This window comes from Equus caballus, chromosome 22 (assembly GCF_041296265.1).
Source record: "Equus caballus isolate H_3958 breed thoroughbred chromosome 22, TB-T2T, whole genome shotgun sequence".
In the NCBI taxonomy this organism is placed as follows: Eukaryota; Metazoa; Chordata; class Mammalia; order Perissodactyla; family Equidae; genus Equus; species Equus caballus.
Genome location: NC_091705.1, coordinates 42,336,343 through 42,354,174, shown reverse-complemented (window position 1 = coordinate 42,354,174; position 17,832 = coordinate 42,336,343). Strand labels below are relative to the sequence as shown.

The following is a 17,832-nucleotide window of genomic DNA, read 5'->3' as shown; positions in this document are numbered from 1 at the left end:
ACAAACCAAGACGATTGGTCCCTTGACATTTGGCATTTCACATGGGCCAGGCACCATGTCAAACAGGCTTTCCATTACGAGCTAATTTAATCCTCAAACACCATGAGGTGTGGGGTTTTTTTGTTACTCCCATACAGAGACGAAGTTGAGAGATCAAACAATTTATTCCGGTCACACAACGAGGATGTGATGAAACTGGAACCACACCACGTTCCTCTGACTCCAGACACTGAGCTCTTCGCCACTCACTGCATCTTAAAATCTTCTACACAACGAAACCAGTTAACGAGGTGTTGGAACCAGGGTCCCTGGGTTCTGGCCTTCCTGAAGAGCATCGTGGTGGCAGTTTCTGTCTCATTCTAAGGGAAGTTTCTGCTCTGGGCTGTCTGCTGTCCTTGGATATCTGTGGCTTAGCATTTTCTACAACTTGGGTAGCTGGGATCTGAAACATTCAGGACGTGCGGTTGCAGGACAGCACTGGATGGCTGATGTTTCTTTCTCCAAGGGCTTCTGCCCTCTGAGGGCTGCAACTTGGGGAGGCCTTCGGCCTGGGGAATCCTCTACGTCTGCTCGCTTATTTCTCAGGGCTGTGCTTGATCCACTGCTGTAAAATGACAGTTCTGATTGCCGCTTCCTTGATCAAAACTGCCACTTAGTCACAGAATTTCTGGGCTCAGGGACAACACATAACTTTATGAATCAGAGATTGTAAACATACATTCAGTGGGTCAAAGGCCACCCACAGGGGTCCGTGTGTTGTAGTTGTTTGCTGTGAACAGAGCTTTAAAACTTTTGAAGTCGACATTCCAAAATGGACATATTTTGCATTTAAAAAATTCAATTTCAAGTTTCTATTGAAAAAAATAAAAGATCCGACAGCACTGGGGCTATAATCCTGCACAGGGTCTCGCAACTGGGTCTGAGCAGCTGTTGCCCCTTTAGACAGGTGAGGTGACATTCAATTCACTACAGTCCCCCCTACTCCAAATTGTCTCCCCAACATCAAAGCCAGCATTGCTTGAACTGGTGTTTTTCTTACACAAGGGAAATATTTCTTTGGCCCTGTGTTGCTTTTACAACTGGAGAAATAAGGTCACCCTGGGATTATTCTTAGCTCTAGCCTCTTTCATTTTATTTTATCTATCCACCTCCCATAGGCATTTCAGTTTGAGTAAATTATGGGAAGAGAAGCTTTAACTTCCTAACAGATTTTTTGTTATCTGTAATTTGCCTACCATTTTCTGGAATTTTGGATTTTACAGCTTCATCCTTCCAAATTGTAGGAATCAAGTAGGATTACAAACATTTCATTTTATCATGAAAGATGTATGTTCACAATTAAAAATAAAACAATCATCTTCTTTTGCCACTATTTTATGAAGTGAAAGGACAGTTTCACACCAGAAATTAAGATAGACATAATCATGGAGAATAGGCATCCCCAAGAAAAGAGTCACATGTGGTTGCAAGTGGGAGAAACCTTCTCAAAGCTTGCATAAGGACAAACGAGCTTCAGGAACAGCTAGATCTAGGGGCACTCATAATGCCATCAGCATGTGGGCTCTTTCTCCCTCTCTCTCCTCATCTCTCAGCTCTGCTTTCCTCTGTGTTGCCTTCCTTTTCAGTTTGATTTTTTCCTGGAAATGGTGATGGCTCTGGAAGCTCCAGGCTTTTATCTTCAAATACAACAGAAAAGGATCTGGATTCTGTCTCAGTTGTTCTAGCAAAGCTCTGAGATTAGCTCAGCTTTTATCTGCGTTTGGGCATCTCCAACCAATCACAGCAGCTGAATCACATGCAATGCTCTGATTGGCCAGGTCTGAGTCACATGCCCTTGTCCAGGGGTGGAATTAGTTTGCCCAAACCACAAAACATAGACGAGAGAGAGGCGGTTCCCCAAGGAGAACCCAGGTTCTAGTACCAGACGAAGGAGGAAAGAATGCTTGCTGGGAAAGCATGAAATTAATTAACGAATTATTAGATAAATAAATAAATGTCCCCTGCTGCAACCTTACACCATAATAAGTATTTGCACGTTTTTCTTTCTTTCTTTCTTTCTTTCTTTTTCATTTCACCCAGGACTCATGAAAATGTAGATACCATCCAACATTTGAACAACTCTGTAACACTTTTTCACTTCCTATTGAGAGTTGCAACCACTAAAAATGCATTTTGTTTTAACTTGCTGTAGACGTCAGACTCCGCGGAGAAGGCCATCCTGCCACCAGAGCCGGAACCGGCAGGAGCAGGCCAGAAGGGCAAAGAAGGCGCCTCCAAGGACAAGAAGGCGGCCGCCGAAATGAACAAGCAGAAGAGCAACAAGCAGGAAGCCAAAGAGCCGGGTCCATGTGTGGAGCCGGCCGCCGGCGAGGGGAACCTGCAGAACGGCGACAAGTCCCAAAAGAGACCTGAGAAGCGGCGGCAGTCCCTGGGGGGCTTCTTTAAGGGCCTGGTAGGTGGATTTGCCCCTCTTCTCTCCGGGCTCTTAGGCCGGGGGTGTGGTTCTCACCTCCAATGGGCGCCGATTGGCTGGACATTCGTCGAAGAGATATTTGTTGAGCACCTGGTGTGTGCCAGGTGTTGTGCTGGGCACAGAGAGCGGAGGCTGTGCTCTCCTGGAGCCCACAGGCAAGTGCAGGCTTGATGGGGGCGGGTGTGGAGTGTGGGAAGAGCCAGGAGGCGGAAGCGGGGCATGTGAAGGGAGCCTGAGAGTGAGGACGTGGCCTGGCCTTGGGTTTGAGAGGAGTGTCAGACGGCTTGTCAGAGGAAATGTGGGATCTGGAGTCAGCCTGTGGAGGTCTGCAGGCAGAGTGGTTCCCGGCAGTGGGACCCCAGGTGCAGAGGTGTGCGGGAGAGACAGCACCCAGCTGAAGTGTAGTCTGGCTGGAAGAAAGAATTCAAGGATGGAGGAAGGGCGGGCAGGAACAGGTGCATCGCTGCTCATCTGTGGCCAAAGGGAGCGTGGAAGAGTTTCAACCCGGGAAATTGCTCTAAGCCTGCCCCTGGGGGCTGGATAGACAGAGGCGACTACAACTTAGCCCTTTCCTTCCAGGGAACCCCAGGCGGGGGTGAGTGGAGGCCAAACATTAAATAATTCATTAACCTCTTGCAGTCTTTCTCTGTGGCTCTGTGGTTCTCTGCCTCCTCCCCTAGACTGTTAGCTGTGCGAGGGCCGTGAGCACTCCTGCCATGGGCAGACGTGCTGTCCCGCCAACATGGTGGCTAGAACGTGGTAGACACCCAATAAGTCTTTGTTGAATGAATGGATGGATGGAGTGAAATAGGACACTAGTAGATGTTTCATTACATTTGGGATGCTATAAATCCTGGCAAACAAGGAGAGTCTGAAGGGTCATTACTCACATGATAAGCAAGGCGATCAAGCATAAACCAGGAGGAAGAACGAGTGGAGTCATGTCTGGGACCCATGGGAATGTGGGTTGAGCCAGGAGGCCAAGGCAAGCAAGGAATGCTGACACCAGCGGGGGGCAGTGACCGGGGGCTCCCCTGCGTGTTGCAGTAAAGATGGGCTAGTTATGGGAAGCCCACTGCTCTACACTTAGCTGATCATTCATAATTGTTCCAGTCCGTGAATATCTGTGGATATTGGTGACCTCTAAGAGAGAGAAGTAGGTGAGTGAGATGGTTCCCTGGCCCAATTTTGGTTTCCAGCATCAGTGGGGAGCCTAATGCAGAATCTCAGCCCCCGAGCTTAATGTTTAATGGTAAACGTCATCATATTTCTATCCAGTCTCCGTGTCTTTGAGTATGAGTGTAGAACTTCCATTTGAGATAGTGTTAAAGTCACGACTTGAGGCTGTTTGGAAACGTGAAGCCCTGATGCAGAGCCCCGCCCCCGCCACTTTCCCCAGCGCCTCAGGTGAAGGCTTTTCTCCAGTTGTAAAGAGGTGATGAAGAAAGGAGACTGACCACAGAAAGAGAGTGTGTAAAGACTAATCACATTTTGAGTAGTTTTGCTGGAGGAGTTGTCTCCATGCTCAGCTCCAGCTCCTCAGTGAGGAGTGTGAACTCGAACCACACTTTTCTCAGGCATTTCCAAAGCGACTGTGCATTTTTTTCTGCCCAAAGTTCTGGTCGAGCCATTACCTGCCAAGTTGCAGTGCACTGAGTGGCATATAGCGTGGGGAAGGTGGTGTTCTGGAAAGTTCTGAGCTTATACACCCAGTTCCCCTCTTTCTTGGTAGTTCTTGGGATTTTTTTGTCAGAGGCCCATGGGGTATTCTCTGCATATCTCCTTACCCATGAAATCCCTGGATCTAATGGGACGGATCTAATCCAGTGGTGATTTTGTACGCAGGGGACATTGGCAATGTCCAGAGACCATTTTGATTGTCACCACTGGGAGTAGGTGCTATTGGAACGTTGTGGGTAGAGACCAGGGATATTGCTCAATGCTTTATAGTGCAGAGGACGGTCCCCTTCAATGAAGAGATATCCAGAGCAAAGTGTCTGTGGCACCGAGACTGCGAACCCTGATACAACCAGGCAGCACGTAGGACAGTGAAAGGAGAACAGAGCGGTGCCTAAGAGCCTGTGCTGTGAAGTCGGGCAGCTTCTCCAGAGTCTGGAAACTACCACTCCTAGTTACGGGACTTTGGCTTAATCACTTAAGCCCTCAGAGCCTCAGGTTTTCCCACTCAGCACCAGCCATTGTTGCCTTGCAGAATTATGAATGCAGTATGGCAGGATCTCCCCATTTTTCAAGAGAAAAGAACAGAAGTACAGATGTTTATGTGAAAGTATCTAACTTTTAAGTGTCAGCATTTAATTTATAAATTAAAAAAAATAAAGCCCATCTACAAGCCAAATTCAGCTCAAGGCAGCTGCTTGGCAACCCAAGTTTGATGTGCTTAGCCCACGAGAACCCCCGTTATGGGACCTAGAGGAATGAGACCTTGGAGGGTCGGCTTTGACGGAGGTGATAAATGGGAGGGAGGGGCTGTGTAAACCAGGACGGACAGCATGAAGGCACCCTGGGCGAAGGGGGCTCAGAAAGGCTCACTTCCCCAGGGCCAGCCCGAGTCCAGGCCTAGAAACCTAAGAAGCTTGTTCCTGGATTTGAACCCAGCTTTACCACTGAGTGGCTATGTGACCTTGGATGTCACCTTTCTGAGTTTCAGGTACCCTGTCAATGGGGCTAATAGTACTGACGTGACAGGGTTTGCAGGAAGATGAAATGAGATCACATGACGTCAGAACAACGCCTGGCCCGTTTTAATTTGTCAGGAAGGAACAAGCATTTTGTGAGTGATTTTTGGTCAGCCCCTACCCCTGTTGTAGAGGTGCAGAAATGAGAATGACACTGCCAGCCTTAAGGAGCTTGTGGTGTCATCACAGCACCAAGTGTTTACAACGCGGTGCAAAGGGGCCATTGGGGATCGCCTAGGGCTTAGGAGACGAGCTCGGGATTCAGGCGAATCGGAGACAGAACTCGGATCCACCACCTGCTAGTGAAGAACTTGATGTCAGTGACTCGCGGTCACCGGGGCTACTCCTTTGTAGGGTGAGGATAGTGGGGTCAACTCCACAGGATGCTGTGAGGACCAGGTGAGATCACGGGATGAGACAGGCTCACAGGGCAGGGAGCTGATCAGAGGCACAGAGCAGTCCTCGGCCCCAGGTATGGCTGACTCCTGAGCCCAAGCTTTCAATGTGCCGTGGTGTCCTGGTCATTGCTGTGTTCCCAAAGACTACTGCAATGACTTACATACAGTAGTGCTCGATATATGTTATGGCTGGTTGAATTCCCAACCCAGGTATGGCTGAATAAATGAATCCAACCACCACCACTCAGAATGATAACAATCACTCTTTTCTAGCACTTAGTAGGTGACAAATACTGTTCTAAGCACTTTACAGATACTAACATTTAATCTTCAGACCCAGCCTGTGAATCTCCATTTTACCAATGGTAACGTTAAGGTGCAGAGGGCTAAGCCCCTTGACCAAAGTCACACAGCCAGGAGGTGGCAGATCTGGGATTCAGACCCCAGCAATCTGATTCCAGTGATAAACTACACTACGTTACACTACACTATATAGTATATCCTACATACTATACTACCCTATATCTTACCATGCTCTATATGCAGTAGTATATTACCCTACATGTGTGCTGTATATACACTGTATATACCTTATATACAATGTATATCCTACACTACACTACTCTACTTACTATACATAGTACACTGTATACACTATACTAACCTATCCTATCCTGTGTATGCTCTACTGTACTACAGTATATTACATGACACCATGCATATATGTACTATACTATAAATACTTTTCAATAGTATATTATACTACCCTACCCTATACTATACTATTGTACTCTATATACTGTACTATATTTACTGTACTATACACCCTGTATATGTGTGCTATATATACTAATGTATACTATGCTGTATGTATTATGCCATACTGTAATATACTGTGCTATATTTACTACACTAGACTTCACTATATATATACTATATATACCATACAATATACACTATTCTATATTACACTTATACTACATTACACTATCTATGTATACTATACTATCTATAATTTACTATACTATATATTATACTACTCTATACCATATATATAGTATTGTACTGTACTATATAAACCATCTATACTCTCTGTATACTGTACCATATATACTATCCTATATTCTACTGTGCTGCCCTACACTATATACTATACTGTAAAACAGGGCCACCAATAATCGTACCCTGACACATGCAGCCACATGGATGAATGTCAGACCAATCATGCTACATAAAAGAAGCCGGACTCAAAGGCTAGGTACTCTATGGTTCCATTGATGTGACATCCTGGAAAAGGTCAAACTCCCGGGATGGAGAGCCAGTCAGTGGTTGCCAGGGTCTGGGGGTGGGGGACGGGGTTGGCTACAAAGATGCACAAGCAGTATTTTCAAGATGGTTGAATATCTTGACTGCAGTGGTGATTACGTGACTATTTGTGTGGCTCATAGAACCGTACATTAAAAGGGTTAATATTACTGTATATAAATTATACTTGACAGAAAAGGTAAAAAATAATAATAGTCATAATAGTACTTGAGTCAGGGTTTGTTCGACCGCATTCAGTCCACATGAAGGAGTACCTACTCTGTGCCAGGCACTTGTTCGGCACCAAGGATATAGCGGAGAGAACCCACGGAAATTGCATTCTGGTTAGACAAGTACCATAGATCATAAGATCATTTCAGATGGTGATATGTTTTATAAGAAAATTAGACAGGGCAATGTGGTTAGAAAGTGATTGGAGAGGGTCACTAAAGTGAGCTGTAATTGTGAAAGGCCTTCGACACCCCAGCACTGTTCTGAGGGCATTACAGGTGTGAACTCACTTGATCTTGAAACATCCCCCTGAGATAAATTTTAAAGATGAAGAAACTGCAACATAAAGAGTTAAATAATTTGTCCACGATTTCACAAAGCTGGGAAGTAATATAACTGGGCATTGAACTCGGGCATCTGATTGGAGACCATTCTCTTATCCACCACCCACGAATAAGGTTTATTTATTCAGCACAGCACCTGGCACAGAGTAAGCGCTAAATAAATGGCAGTTGTTGCTGCTGCTATAACAGATCTTCATTAGGATGCAATTTCTTTATATTTTTCTCCAGGGACCAAAGCGGATGTTGGACGCTCAAGTGCAGACAGACCCCGTAGCCATCGGACCCGTTGGCAAATCCAAGTAAACAAATCACTCCAGTTCCCACCAAGTCCTCCTGCCACCAGGATGTCTTCTCCCTACCCCATCTCCTCCCCAAACCCACTCCATGTATATAGTTTTTCTTCTGATGGCCATCAAATGAAATTCTGCCTACAAATGAAGCCTGAGCTGTTGTATATTGAGGTGTATTATTTACGTCTCTGGTCCAGTCTTTCCTGGGAAATAGCTGTAAAGATGGTTTAGCAAGTTAACTAGTAAGGTCAGAAGAGTCAGTTGTCAAGCAGGGGAGGGAGAAGGCGGAGGAAGGCTTTCTGGTTAAGTTATGAAAAATGGCAGTGACAAGTAAGTTGCAGAAGAAAAATGCCTGTTGGAAGGAATTAAGCTTTGTAGTAAATACGTGCTCATCCTCTAAGCTTTTAGAGGAGAGACGAAAATCTGTTTGTTTAAGTTCACATTTCGAGGCGGGAGAACACGGGCTCTGTGTTGGGAGCTTGCCAATTTCCTGGAATGGAATGTGTGGGGAATGAGAAAGGGAATGAATAAGAGTCGTCTTTCAAATAGGGTCCTTGAAGGTTACTGATGAGAGGGAAAAGATTGACTGGAGAGGGCTTGAGATGATTTGGGAAAACAATTGCTTTCTGAGGCTCAGTGACAAGGGTGAGGATTACAACTTCCAAAAAACAAAACAAAACGAAACAAATGAAGTTGCAGGTTTACTTTGCAACACAAGGGGGCGCCGAGGGCTCCATGTTAATCCCGCATCCTGTATCCCTAACAAAGATTTGGTCTCTGCAATCTTACATTATTAATGTTTCTCAGATGGCTGAGGGGCTTGCTTCATCTGTTCTGTCTGACACTTATCTCAAGTCTGTCTGTAATTTCCTAATGTTCTCAGGATGTGCTCTGATAAAACCCTCCCCGTAACCCCAGTTAATAAAAATTTACAGACGATTATTCAAATACCTGAGTTTTTTTTAATACTTGTACAGAGAAGTAAATAGGTCCATGAGTCTGTTAAAATGTAATTCAAAGTAGCATATGATTGACTGGTATCATGTATACTGTATCTTTGTTTTTCTGATTTAATAAAAAAATACATTTACATCTAAAGCATCTTTTAATTTTCAACTTTTAAAGCAGGTCTCTCATACTCTGTCTGAGATGACTTGATCTCCCACAGTATAAAATCAGTGCTCTTCCTCCAGCTTCTCTTCTCCCCTAGATCCTCCTAGATTTCCTAGGTGCACACACCTGCAAAGTGTGTGCACGTATATTTGCATATACACACACGCACATATAGAGAAGCGCTGCTTAGGCCAGGCTCCCTAGAGCAGAGCCAAGACAGGGATCTGGATGCACGCACGTGATGCACTGAGGGAGGGCTCCCAGGGGAAAGGGAGGAAGAGAAGAACAGGACAGGGAAGGAGCTGAGCAAGGATAGGTTTCAGCTGGACTAGAGTCTCGTCCTGATCCCCTGGGAGACTCCAGAGCATGAAGTGCACCACACAGGTGATCTGCCTTCAGGCAAAGGGGCCAGGCTTTGGATCCTTGTTGGTGAGTCGTAGGCCACCCTGGGAGGTGGCAGGACAGGCAAGCTGCTCCCACTGAGCTGAGAAGGTGGGATCCCTCAGCAGCTGGAGCATGAATGCATCGGCAGTGTCCGCTACAGATACACACACGTATATTCAACTATGTATTTATACCACATAGACACGCATTCCTACATATAAATGTACACTGCATACAGGAATAGATAAATGCATGGACACATTCATACTTATATGTTACGTACCGGAATAGATAGATGCATATACGCATTCATATTCACACACATACAAAAGATACATGGAACTAACACAGAGCCACACAGACACACTGGCTCCTACAAATCCATCCCACATGCAAACCATCACACACTGGTTGGAAATAAACATTGAATATACTCTCCTGACGTCTGCACTTTAGGTAAATAAAACCATGGCTTTGGCAACAAGGTGTTGGAAAAATGTGTTTGGAAAAAAACCCAGCATCTCTAAGAATGAAGATTTGGGGGGCCCTTTGCCGCTGGGGCCTGCTCGCCCCCAGCTTGGACTGGCTGAATGCTATGTTTCAAAAAAAGACAGGAGGTCTTTTCCTCGCAGCTGGCTCAGCTTCTTCAGACCTCCTGCCCAAACCTGGAGATTACTCAGTGTCTGTGACTCACCCAGCTGAGAACAACCTCATGTCACTTCATGTCCGAATGCTTAACTTGGCATGGATCAGGAAAAAACCCTTTGGGGAAGCCCTTGGTGGGAGGTGACCTTCCCTCCTCGCACGCCATCAGAGAAGGTGGGACGACTGAGGAAACCAGGCAGCTGGTTCTTCCTTTGTCTCCAAACACCAGGGGGCTTGCCTGGTGCGACCTTTGGTGAGCTCAGGCCACACTAGTCCATTGAGAAAGGGCGACAGTATCACTTCCAAGTTTCACCTCACTGGGCTCGGGGCTTTTTGCCCTGATGAGAAACACCCCCAGGCGGGACTGAGTCACTAATTCAGACGCAGCCCTCCCATCCCCCACCTCCCCAGGAAAAAAATGAAAAATTTTTAAAAAGAGGTTCTTTGCTGAGAATCTCACTGCAAAGAATGCCAACAGTTTCTGTAACTGGTTTCCCATCTGCCCGGCCAAAAAAGAGAGTGATCTTTTAATGAAATTGCTTGTTTGTTTTTTTAAAGGCAAGAAAATTTAAGCCAGAGCGGACTCAAAAAATGAGTTCTTTCGGGGATTCTGAATCCAATTGTAGCCTAAGAAGCAAGTTTTAAAACTACATTTTTGAGTTTTCTGGGGGTTTTTTTTGAGTTGAAAGCTCATTTCTGATGCATCTATAGTAAATACTAATTCCCATGCCTCATGCTAAACTAGTGTGAACACCAAGCAGAAACTCTCCAGTGAACTCAAGAAAGCTCCTGGGACACAGAGGGACCGAAGTTCCTCAAAATCCGGAGCCCAGAAATGCCACTCAGCAAAACTTGCACAGAGAAAACATTAAAACGCCCTGAAACCGAAAGAGAAATCAAGACCTGGGGGAGGGCAAAGGTGACTTTTTAAAAATTTACGTACTCATTTACTTATTTACTTATTTATTTTTAGGTGCACAGGGAAGTATGTCTTCTCCAATGTCAAGAAGAAGTGGTCTTTTCCAAGAATTGAGCTATTGCGCTGAAATGGCCGCCATTGGGGAAAAAAAAAAACCTCTGCTTTCCAGTTCCAGCTGACGGTGACTTTTTGATTGATATTCATCAAAGTATTCCTTCAAAAGCACAGTTGTTCTTAGGAGCCTGTGAGGTCCCTCATGAATTCATCATCTTGAGGCAGGGGATATATACCCAAAGAAATGCCAAAAAGGGAAGAAAAAGAGAAAGGAAGAGAAGTTCTTGTGTTTTTGTTGTACCCCCTGCTCTCTAAACAAATTATCAGGCATTTAAACACACACACACACACACACACGGGATTGTCCTTGTTTGTTTGCAAACAGTCCAGATTTAAATTAGATTCTAAGAGACTAGAATCTGTGTCCTGCTGGCTCCTTCTCAGAGTGCCTGGAAGGGAGCAGATTTCGACACACTGGACCTGACAAATGCCATTTCTCATGTCAAATACTCCCGTGTTGATCTTACAGTTTGAAAAATAAAATCAGCTGGCCTATCTACCTGAAAGAGAAGGAAAGGAAAATGATTTCAATGATTAACTCACCCAAGTTGCAAACGCAGGAAATGCGCTTTGCAGAAATGTCAGATGATAAGGGTTGGTTTTAACCATCCTCCCAAGGTCCCTTTTTAAGCCTTTTAAAAAGGCAACTCGCACGGTGAGTAGAATCAGGCTCCTCTGTGGTCTAGCTCTCGCTCACTCTATCAGGGAAAATAAAGTGGCACAGGCCCACTGGAAATTACAGGCTCCATTAGGAAGAAAAGAAATTACTTACTGAGCAGCAAATTGTGTAAATTTGTAATTCAGATCTTTAGCGCTGGCCTGAATGCCGTCAGGATCCAGCCCTTTGCATAAATTGGTTTTCTGGGGAGTTTAACCCTTTCGGCTCTGTTTCCCTTTCCCTGAAAGCTGCTCATCCAGCCTCTCTATCCCCTGGCCCTTTAACTTGCATAGCAGACTAGCAACCCATGCAATTTCTCAGAAGTAAATATAATAATAATAATGCCTTACATTATCACACTTTACAGTTTATGGAATGCTTTCTGAATACGTTATCTAATCTAAAGCTCTACGCCCCTAACTGAACTTAATTGCCCCCTTTGTTACATCTTATCCTGAGGGGACTAGCAGGCACCTGTGTGGATTTTTTTTTTCCCAAAGAAGCGCTTCTTGACAAAATGGCCCCCAGCTGCATTTCTGGCAGTCGCCACTTTCCTGTTTGCTCTCGCTGGAGGATGTTTTCTTTTAAATCCGGCCACATGGGGGCGTTCCAGGACCTAGGGTCCTACAATCTCTAGCCAGGCCCTTTTCCCTGACTGTCTAACGAGGAGATTGGGCCAAAGAAGCTCTGAGGAATGTGTTGATTAACTTCTAGAAGGCAGTCAAGTTTAATGAAGAGGACTAGAACAAGAGGGCCAAACTGGGCTCGTCAAGTGCCTTCTGTGATTCCCTGCCTCCCCTCCCCCAAGTCAAAGAGAAAGTGGGTTGGTTTGTTTTTCCATTCTTATCAGCTCTGTCTTGGACGAAGCTTAAGGAAGGACGGTGTGCTTGCAAATCATTTAAGTCAGCGTCATTGCAAAGCATTTCAGTCAAGCTCACCAGCCCATCAGGCTCCACGGAGCAGCCTCACCTCTCAAGTCCCCACACCCAACTAGAGGACAAGTGGCTTCACCTCTCGGGTTCCTCCCTAAACAATGGGATAATAATGGCGCCTACATCGTGGAGTTGCCATGAGCATGGAGCGAGATGCAGCACGCCAGACTCTTGGTGCAGAGGCTGGCGTATAACGAGCACTTAGCAAAGGAGAGCTATCATATCACAGCAGACTTTCAGCACCAAGTAACGGAAAATTCCTACTCAAATTGGCTAATAATAATAATAATAACAATAAGGATATTTATCATTTCATATAACAGGTGTTATGTCACAGCCTGGCTCTGAACCGCTGGGACTCTGCTCTGCCATGTTCCATGAGTTGATTTCATCCTAAGACGGGTGCCAAATGATGGCAGCAGTTCCAGGCAAGGGGATTATGTGTTTACCATAATCAGTTTTGACTTATCATTTTGGCGAAATCAATATTGAAAAGGAAATTATAGTGATGCAATAAACAGTAAAGCAATTATTAATATTTTTAAGGTTAGCCATTCTCCAAACAGCCATGCCCCTTCAATTCAGACTGATGAGACCTGTGTAATTGGAAAGCTGGGCCACTAGACTGTGAGCTCATCAACCTCAGGGGCCTTCTTGTCTGTCTCATTCACTGCTCTGACATCAGTATCGAGCACTATGCCTGGACATAGTAGATACTCAATAAATATGGGCTGAATGGCTACATGGATAGATAAAGGTTCTATGGCCATATCCATTGGTGAGTGAGTTGCCTTCTGCTCTAGTCTGAGTTTATTTTAGCTCCAAGTGTTCGATCACTCTAGCCAGACATCCACCCTCCCCAGATGCCTACCCCAGCGGTTCTCAAAGTTGGTCCCATAACGATCAGCATCACCTGAGAACTAATGAGAGATGCAAATTCTCAAGCCCCACTCCAGTCCCACTGGATCAAAAACCCTGGGGGTGGGGCCCAGTAATCTGTTTTAGAGAGCCCTCCAGGTAGTTCTGTGCGGAGAAAATTCACTTCACTGAGCACCACCTGTAAAAAGACCAGCCCTGAAGATGCAAAGATAATAAGAGCTAATATTGGCCCTTACTATATGCCGAGTATTGTGTGTCACATGAATCACCTTGGTTACTGCCCATTTTACAGATGAGGAAACTAAGGCTCAGATAGGAGAAGCAACTTTGCCCATGAAACACATGTCTGAGCCAAGGTTGAAACCCAACCTAAGCTCTTAAAGGCATGTTTTCATGTCTGTGGAAGAGACAGACAGGCAAAAAGACAATAATGATATAAGATAAGATAAGTAAATGCAGTGTGTGGAACTCAGAGGAAGGCACTGCCACAAGACTACAGGGGACAGAAGTCGGCCATTTGAGGAGGTGACAGTTGAGTAACTCACAAAGAATGAATAAGAGTTGGCCAAAGGGGCTCCCAGCAGAACAGGAAATGCAAAAGCCCAGAGTCTACAGAGAGAATGGCAAGTAGTTCAGTGTAGCTGGAGTGAGGTTGCAGGAAGATAGGTAAGACAGTGGAGGCTGGAGAGGAGGCACAGAGTGGATCTTCAAGGACATGTAGTAAGGAGCCCATAGTAAGAAGTTTAAACTTTTCCCAAGGGCAATAGAGAGCCATGGAAGAGATGTGAGCTGGAGGGTGACATAGTCAGATTTGTATTTTGATTGCAGGTAGGATTTAATACAAACTCAATTCAACTCATTGGATTCATTGAGTGACCTGAGCTATCTAGTAGATACAGATCTTCCTCGACTTAGGATCGGGTTACATCCTGATAAACCTGCTGTAAGTTCAAAATATCATAAGCCAAAAATGCACTTAATACGCCTAAGCTGCTGAACATCCTAGCTTAGGCCAGTCTACCTTCCATGTGCTCAGGACACCTACATTAGCCTCCATTGGGCAAAATCATCTAACACAACGCCGATTTTATAACAAAGTGTTGAAATCTCATGTAATTTATTAAATCCTGTACTGAAGCGAAAAACAGAATGGTTGTCTGGGTGCAGAATGGTCGCAAGTGTATCGGTTGTTTCCCTTCGTGATCGCATAGCTGGCTGGGAGCGACGTATATCGCCAGCGGAGAGAAAGATCAAAATTCAAAGTTCAAAGTACAGTTTCTACTGAATCTGTATCAGTTTTGCAAAATCATAAAGTCAAAAAATTGTAAGTCAAACCATCGCAAGTGGGGGACCATCTGTGTTAAAAAGTGTAATCAGGGGCCGGCCCCGTGGCCGAGTGGTTAAGTTCGCTCGCTCTGCTTCGGCAGCCCAGGGTTTCGCTGGTTCAGATCCTGGGTGTGGACATGGGACCTCTCACGAGGCCACGCTGAGGCGGCATCCCACATGCCACAACTAGAAGGACCCACAACTAAAATATACAACTATGTACTGGGGGGATTTGGGGAGAAAAAGCAAAAAGAAACATTTTTTTTAAAAAGTGTAATCATTTTCTTTTTAAGTATCTTTAAAGACTATAAGAAATATCCACATAGATAAAACCTTTACATGGCTTAGGTCCTTAACAAGATGCTTAAATGCTTATTGCCAAGTGTCATGTATGTGGATTTGGAATTTGGCTTCACGATCCACTCAGATGAGCCATACCTATGACCCAAGGCTGTGAGACCTTGAGCAAATTGCTTCACGTCGCAGAGCCTTCATTTGTTCCTCTGTAGAATGGGACTAATAATGGTACTTCTCTCAGGGAGTTGCTGAGAAGAGTAAGTGAGACAATGCATTTATAGCTTGCAAGTACAGTGCCCAGCAAGTAGTAAGTGCTCGGTCAGCATCATGATGAGGATGCAGATGACATCTGCTCAAGCTAGAAATATGTCTTCTACCATCCAACCTTTGGGACACCCTTAAACTGTGTCCCAGACTCTCTCCACCCTGGTAACCAGGTAGCTGGCTGGCTGATCCAAGAAAATAGAAAGGAGGGAAGAGAGAGGAAAAAGAAAGAAAAGATTTTCCCTGGTGTCCATCCCATTCTAAAGTAAAGCAGAATTTCTGGGAAGGGGATGCTGGTGTGCCTTTGGGTTTCCTTGGTTGTATCTACTTATAAAATTAGCCAGGTTGCCATGGTAGCACACACTGTGGATGCCCCGCCTGATTTCTCTTCAGCCTAGCTCTGAGGTCACCTGCAGTACTGGTGGCTTCCCACCTCAAAGATCCCTCCGTGACTTGCTTTTCTTCTTGGTGGCTTTCTCCAGAGGCTGTGAAGACTTGTTCAGCCTGCGTGCAGGGCATTCTGGATATGCCTGAAATTTTATGGCCCCCAGGGCAACCCTCATCCATTGAGGGATGGACAATGGCAGATACATGTCTCAGCTTCCCCATCTCTCAGACGGAGAATTTTGAGGTGCCTTCTAAATCTTCCCACAACAGTCCCCAGCAAGACTGAACCCGAGTTGCCCACAGTAGTAACACACCTATGAACACACTCTGCCTCGCTTATACTTTCTGGGATCGCTTCCCAAATAAACTACTTGCATCTAAGTTCTTCTCTCAGGGTCTGTGTCTAAGGCACAAACGTCTGGGTCTCACTCAGGGTCCTGTCAGGAAAACCTCGCTTGTGCCAAGTAGTTCAAAAAAGAGAAATTATATGGGCACTAGTTTTAAAGGTGCTGGAACAGCTAAAAAGACAGGCATGGAAGGAAGCCAGAGATTAGACGCAGAGGCCAGACAGACAAAAGGAAGATTCAGAGCAAGGAACCCGGAATCCTGTGGGAAATGGAGCGCCATGGGGGAGTGGGAGGCCACCTGAGGGTAGCTGGGACCAGAGTGGGGCTATCCCGAAGCTGGCTTTCTGCTGAGGAAGGACCTTGGACAAATACCTCAGCACCAGCACCTCCCCCTGGGTAAACCCAACCAGAAGCCAGTTGGCAATGGCACCTGGGAAATGCAGTTTGAAGAGAAACATGGAAAGAGGAACTAAAAGCAAAGAGGCAAATGCCAAGCACAATCTGAGGCCCTGCAGTGAGAGGAAAAGAAATCAGAGAGCAGCTTTGGTTAGGGCCCCATCCCCCACCCTAGATCTAAATAAAAGAATACGTATATTATGGTCCCAGTGACAACCCTGTCACCTTCTTTATCTTCAGAACCGAGTCGTGGTTAAGAACACAGGCTCTGGGGCCAAAGGCCTTGGTTGGAATTCCAAGTCACTTAACTTCTTCGGGCTTCACTTTCACGTCCATAAAATGGAGACAGCAGCAGAATCTACCTCATCTAGGTAGAATCTACCTCAGGATATATTCCGCGCCAAGCAGTCAGCACTGTGCCTGGCATATAATAAGTGTCTAATAACGTTCCTGCTTATCAGGACATTTTGAGATTCAACTGCTCTTCGAGTATCTGGCAGCCCATTAAAATTCCTGCTCAAACTTGTTGCTTCTCCTCTCTACCACTCAACCTCCCCGTTTCAATGTTTAGAATCTGCCTCTGGTCTTTATTTCATTGCCTATAAAAAAAATCTTTCCACTTTCACAGAAGTTCTGCCAGAACTGAAGAAGGAACAGCCTTCTCCTCCCATCTTGGCTCACAACCCTCTCCCCGCAGCCCCCACCCCCTCCCTATCTTTGCCGGCCAGTTGTTCGCAAGTAGCTTAGCAGTGTCGAGGATACAAAAACAGGAAATTATGCACCAGTCCTGACTAAGGCTAAAAACTCATGTGCAAACCTTTCATCATACAGATTTCTTCAGTTCTCAAAAACTAGGGCCTTGAAAAATCAGGTTCCCTAGCCAAAATCTCTGGATTTGCTTAATCATTTCCTTTGCAAATTTATAACGTCTTTAACCATGAAGAAGAGATGGTGAGAAAGAGGGAGGCGGGAGTTGAAATGTTTTAAGTCAACCACAAGACAGGACAGGAAATTCTGGATTGGGGGGTGGTGGTGATTTTTCTTTAATCCCTCAGTGCCCCAGCAGCCTAAGATAGAAACTGTGGAAAAAATGACCGTTCTAGGAGATTCTTTTGCTGGTAACTCCGACCCAGAGGGAAATGTTGCAGTCTTCTTCATTCAAGGACTAAATAGAGGATATTAGAGCAGAGAAGACTCTCTGAGACGCCCCCTCTGACCCTTTATTTGACTCAGGCACAAACATCTATCGAGTGCCTGCTCTGCCCCGTGCTGTATGCACAGGGCTAAGATGCGCTCCCAAAGAGCCAACGTAACATCCCCACTCACTCAATGCCAGCTCAAAGTTCAAGTACCTACTGGAGGCTGCCTACTTACGGGAACCTGAAGTAGGTGATCCAGAGCTGTTCTGTTAAATCTCCGAAAGACAATAATGTC

At 45.4% G+C, this 17,832-nt stretch overlaps 1 protein-coding gene and 1 long non-coding RNA gene across 8 annotated transcripts in view; one reads left to right on the top strand and one right to left on the bottom strand.

Annotated features, from left to right (window-relative positions):
- BCAS1 (brain enriched myelin associated protein 1) overlaps positions 1-8,835 on the top strand; it is a 105,728-nt gene extending 96,893 nt beyond the window's left edge. For all 6 annotated transcript variants that reach the window (XM_014735294.3, XM_070247201.1, XM_005604792.4 and 3 more), the window contains 2 exons: positions 2,192-2,452; positions 7,676-8,835. In XM_014735294.3, the coding sequence (XP_014590780.3) occupies positions 2,192-2,452; positions 7,676-7,750 (336 nt within the window). In that variant the 3' untranslated portion in view covers positions 7,751-8,835. The remainder of the gene's footprint in view (positions 1-2,191; positions 2,453-7,675) is intronic.
- Positions 1-11,737, bottom strand: part of LOC138920096 (uncharacterized) — a 57,580-nt gene extending 45,843 nt beyond the window's left edge. For both annotated transcript variants that reach the window (XR_011430771.1, XR_011430770.1), the window contains exon 1: positions 11,456-11,737. This is a non-coding gene — a long non-coding RNA (uncharacterized lncRNA). The remainder of the gene's footprint in view (positions 1-11,455) is intronic.
- Between the last annotated feature and the right edge of the window lie 6,095 nt (positions 11,738-17,832).